Source organism: Octopus bimaculoides, chromosome 29 (assembly GCF_001194135.2).
Source record: "Octopus bimaculoides isolate UCB-OBI-ISO-001 chromosome 29, ASM119413v2, whole genome shotgun sequence".
NCBI classification, from domain to species: domain Eukaryota; kingdom Metazoa; phylum Mollusca; class Cephalopoda; order Octopoda; family Octopodidae; genus Octopus; species Octopus bimaculoides.
This window is the reverse complement of record NC_069009.1, coordinates 1,440,835-1,445,804: the sequence shown is the minus strand read 5'-3', so window position 1 is coordinate 1,445,804 and position 4,970 is coordinate 1,440,835. Positions and strand designations below refer to the sequence as shown.

The 4,970-nt window shown below is 36.0% G+C and overlaps 3 protein-coding genes across 6 annotated transcripts in view; 1 reads left to right on the top strand and 2 right to left on the bottom strand.

Annotated features, from left to right (window-relative positions):
• The window catches only part of LOC106876802 (zinc finger protein 239), a 56,020-nt gene that overhangs the window by 37,737 nt on the left and 13,313 nt on the right, over nucleotides 1-4,970 (bottom strand). The window lies entirely within an intron of this gene.
• The window catches only part of LOC106873429 (zinc finger protein 91), an 18,857-nt gene that overhangs the window by 6,648 nt on the left and 7,239 nt on the right, over nucleotides 1-4,970 (top strand). The window lies entirely within an intron of this gene.
• LOC106876799 (zinc finger protein 62) lies at nucleotides 1,077-4,955 on the bottom strand. 2 transcript variants are annotated; one of them, XM_052977886.1, is made up of 2 exons: nucleotides 4,336-4,955; nucleotides 1,077-3,791 (listed from the first exon to the last, which is right to left on the bottom strand). In XM_052977886.1, the coding sequence occupies exon 2, from the start codon at nucleotides 3,437-3,439 to the stop codon at nucleotides 1,547-1,549; it is 1,893 nt and encodes a 630-aa protein (XP_052833846.1). In that variant the 5' UTR covers nucleotides 3,440-3,791; nucleotides 4,336-4,955; the 3' UTR covers nucleotides 1,077-1,546. The 2 variants fall into 2 exon arrangements, with proteins under 2 accessions (XP_052833846.1, XP_052833845.1); XM_052977885.1 differs by lacking the exon at nucleotides 4,336-4,955 and adding an exon at nucleotides 4,062-4,291.

Below are 4,970 nucleotides of genomic sequence, written 5' to 3'. Positions count from 1 at the left end.
AATTAAACTGACTTAATTGCCGTTTTATAACATTTCAAACAGATCAAATATCAGTTTAGAATTTTGGGAGATTGTAAATTATGTTTTATGAGTAAAAGACGGAGCTTGTGATTACACTTGAGCAATTTTTGTAGACATTAGGGGATTATAACGAATGAGCCTTTATAATTTCCGTTTTGTAACATTTTATTAAACAATAAAATACCAGTTTAGCAATTCTGGAAGAATTTCCAGCATTCAACATAAATGTTATTTTGATCATTCCAGCGTGTTTCTAAGGCTGTTTTATGCTAGAAATCAAAGTTTCATAAGAAAAAATTCCAGTTAATAGAATTATGGGAGGTAATGGGTTAATGAAATATATGACAAGTATAAATCACAGTTGTGGCAGATACTGGTGTCACTCAAATGGCACCTATGCTGGTGGCATGTAAAAGCACCCATGACACTTTCAGAATAGAGTCTGGTGCAGACTTCCGGCTTGCCAACCCTGCTCAAACTGTCCAACCCATGCCAGTATGGACAATGGATATTAAATGATAATCATCTCATTTATTTCATCATTGATATTGTTATTGATCAATATCAATAAATATGTTTAGTTAAGGTACATTATTGAGAGTGATTTAGCATAGATACCACAGTCATAAAAATGTTTAGTTTAGTGATTACAAGCGAATGACTTATCACAGTGATATTGTCCAACATAAATACCAGCTTGGTGCCTGGCAGGAATAAGACAACGAAAATCTGCTCTACAGCATGATTTAGTAAAAAATAAGTATGCTGTGTCATCCATTTCATGGGTTGAGCAGGGATGTTTTTTCACTATAGGCGTTAGGAAGGGCATCCAGCTGTAGAAACTCTGCCAAATCAGATTGGAGCCTGGTGTAGCCATCCGGTTTCACCAATCCTCAGTCAAATCGTCCAACCCATGCTAGCATGGAAAGCGGACGTTAAACGATGATGATGACAAGAAAACAGGACAAATTAATGTAATTAAAATTGCTTAAATGAAAAACACACATCATAATTAGTGAGTTGATGCAAATGAGGAAAATGTAAAAAAATGAATCTCCTTCATAAAAAATAATATAATTGCTGTATTTTATTCACCAGGACATCTATTTTATTATATTGTTATTGATCAACATGAATAAATATGTTTAATTAAGGTACAGTATTGAGAGAATGATTTAGCATAGATAACACAGTCATAGAATTTTATCCTGTATGAATATGTTTTTGTCTAGTTCAGTGATTACAAGAGAATGACTTATCACAGTGATATTGTCTGGGTTTTTTTTTCCTGTATGAATGTATTTGTGATTAGTTAAATACTGTTCCACAGAGAATGATTTACCACAGATACCACAGTGATAGGTCTTGTCTCTTGTAAGAAAACGTTTATGAGTATATATGCCATGTTCCTCGTAATGATTTGCCACAGACATCACAGTGATATAAATTTCTCTCCAGTATGAGTGGATTTGCGATTAGTTAAATCTTTTCTTAGACAGAATGGTTTACTGCAGATATCACACGGCTATGGTTTCTTTCGTGTATGGATGCGTTTGTGATCAGTTAAATATTTTTTTACACTGAATGATTTACCACAGACATCGCAAGAATATGGTTTCTCTCCTGTATGAATGTATTTGTGTCTATTTAAGTAATACTTTTGAGAAAACGATTTACCACAGATATCGCAGCAATATGGTTTCTCTTGTGTATGAATGAGTTTGTGATTAGTTAAATATTTTCTTACACAGAATGATTTACCACAGATATCACAGGAATATAGTTTCTCTCCTGTGTGAATGTATTTATGAGAAGTTAAATTACTTTGAGAAGAAAATGATTTACCACAGATATCACAGAAATATGGTTTCTCTCCTGTGTGAGTGCCTTTATGGTCGGTTAAAGACTTCGAATAAAGGAATGATTTACCACAAATTTCACACTGATACGGTTTCTCTCCTGTATGAATGTATTTGTGAGAGGTAAGGTTACATTTTTGAGAGAATGATTTACCACAAACATCACAGTGATATGGCCTCTCATTAGTATGAGTAAATTCATGAGCAGTTAAATTACTTTTGATTACAAAGGATTTACTACAGATATTGCAGTGATATGGTTTCTCTCCTGTATGAGTGGATTTGTGATAAGTAAGGCTACTCTTATGAGAGAATGATTTACCACAAATATCACACTGATGTGGCCTCTCATTGGTATGAGTAAGTTCATGAGCAGTTAAATTATTTCTTAGTACAAAGGATTTACCACAAATATTGCAGTGATATGGTTTCTCTCCTGTATGAATGTATTTGTGAGAGGTAAGGTTACCTTTTTGAGAGAATGATTTGCCACAAATATCACACTGATGTGACCTCTCTTTAGTATGAGTAAGTTCATGGGCAGTTAAATTATTTCTTACTACGAAGGATTTATCACAGAAATCACACTGATATGGTTTCTCTCCTGTATGAGTGTATTTGTGATGAGTAAGACCACTCCTCTGAGAGAATGATTTACCACAAATATCACACTGATATGGCCTCTCATTAGTATGAGTACGTCCATGAACAGTTAAATAACTTTTGACTACAAAGGATTTATCACAAATATTGCAGTGATATGGTTTATCTCCTGTATGAATGGATTTGTGAGAGGTAAGGTTACTTTTTTGAGTGTATGATTTACCACAAATATGACAGTGATATGGTTTCTCTTGTGTATGAATGGATTTGTGAGAAGTAAGGCTATTCTTATGAGAGAATGATTTACCACAAATATCACAGTGATATGGTTTCTCTTGTGTATGAATGGTTTTGTGACAAGCAAGGGTTTTTCTTTGAGAGAATGATTTACCACAGATATCACAAGAATATGGTTTCTCTCCAGTATGAGTGCGTTTGTGAGAGGTAAGGTTACATTTTTGAGAGAATGATTTACCACAAACATCACAGTGATATGGTTTATCTCCAGTATGAATGGATTTGTGACAAGCAAGGGTTTTTCTTTGAGAGAATGATTCACCACAGATATCACAAGAATATGGTTTCTCTTGTGTATGAATGGATTTGTGATAAGTAAGGGTATTTTTTTGAGAGAATGATTTACCACAAATATCACACTGATATGGTTTCTCTCCTGTATGAATGGATTTGTGATAAATAAGGGTACTTTTTTGAGAGAACGATTTACCACAGATATCACAAGAATATGGTTTCTCTCCAGTATGAGTGTATTTGTGAGAAGTAAGGTTACTTTTGTGCAAAAAAGACTTTCCACAGATATCACAGTGGTATTGCTTTCCACCAGCATGAATACGTTTGTGAAGAGTGAGATTTCTTTTACTAGATAAAGACTTTTTACAGATATCACATTCGTATGATAATGCTTCTTTTTCTCTTATCATCTCTTGAGGATTCATAATTGTTCTCCAGTATACAAGCACAAAATGTATTTTTTTCTTTCTTCTTTATATATTTATTTGCTGATTCAAATACTTCTACAGCTATAACCACAGCAACTCTGATCTTCGCGAATATCTGAAGGTAATACAAACACCTTTGCAGATTTTTCCAAGTGTATATTCCTGGCAACGAGGAAAATATATGTTGCTATTAATTCGGAAGAAATATTTCAGTTATTTACCATAGATATGTTATCGAAACAGGGTTATATCTATTATTTATAATATCTTCTATTAGTCTTCAAATGATGATCAATATTCATGATGTATCTGATGTAAAAACGCCTTTAGCACACTAACATCCCATATTCTGAAATGATACAGAAACAGTAGAAAATATAGGAAATACTTAAAAAGCAGAGATTCAACAATAGAAAATATAACTACATTTTCATAACGATAAACTGTGGATATAATCGTTTTACCCCAATAATTTGTCTTTAAAATTTCTTTTGCTATTAAAATTATATTATACAACTTTGTGTAATGTCTACATTTAAAACTTTCACTACTGCCTGGAGTTTCCTATCTGTCAGATTCATAGTCTTTTATTAAATTTAAAACATCTATTATATCTTACCCGTTATGAAATACGAACCGCCGTTTAATGTGAATGAACTTTACATAAAGAAACGATCTCCCGTTGGACACATCAAAAAGCTGACATGGAACGTCAACGAAACGAACTATAATCCGGATACTTATGACTTCTGTCGAATGTTAAAACTAAGATGGACAGTTTTCAATTTTTTTTTTTTATTGGTATATTTACTTTTTGAAATTGTGAATTGCAAGAAATAAAATATGAATAATGGGTTGTGGTGTATGCGTGCGAGTAAATGTAATCGCCCTACCTCGGTTTTCCTTTCGTCGACTGCGAGTCGGCCTTGCGGTGTCCGATCATCGAAGCTTGCTGCTTCTTCCAAACCTAGACCGTCTATTATCACGTTCTCTCCTGACCACGACCCCGTTCGAAAGAGGGCACGAATCCCAATCGAGGCTCCCTCTGCCCTTTTTCCTCTTCCGGTCAGCCTCCCGAGTCACTGACGTCATACCACACGCCACCCTGATCTTAAAGATCTCGTTCACCCCTACTCCAATTCGAAGTCCGCCATCCAACCGGGCGGGCGTCTTACGCGTCGAAATCTTCTCAAGCCAGGTGCCACGTTTCCATCGGGCTCTTCATCCGACGAAGTGGTTATCCTTCGCAGATCCACGGGTACATTGTTTCTGGAATTGACCGCTGTCACTGTTCCCCTGCCCTATTGTGATGTGCAGCGTGCCTTCGGCGGCTTGACCCAAACTTCCCCCCCCTACTTTCACGCCGGCGGGTCCCTTCTCTTCCTCGCAGAACTCCGGCGTCCTACTGGGATGCTTCCATTCATACTTGAACACTGCTCCGTGCGGCACAGACTCTTCCGCTTGTCCGGATCGGGGACACATGTTATACCAGTAGACCGCTTCCAGGGGCGAAATGTGCCCCCTTTCA

What these genes read in the sequence shown, in the direction of transcription:
- LOC106876799 (XM_052977886.1), bottom strand. Translation starts at nt 3,439, where the DNA reads ATGAATCCTCAAGAGATGATAAGAGAAAAAGAAGCATTATCATACGAA.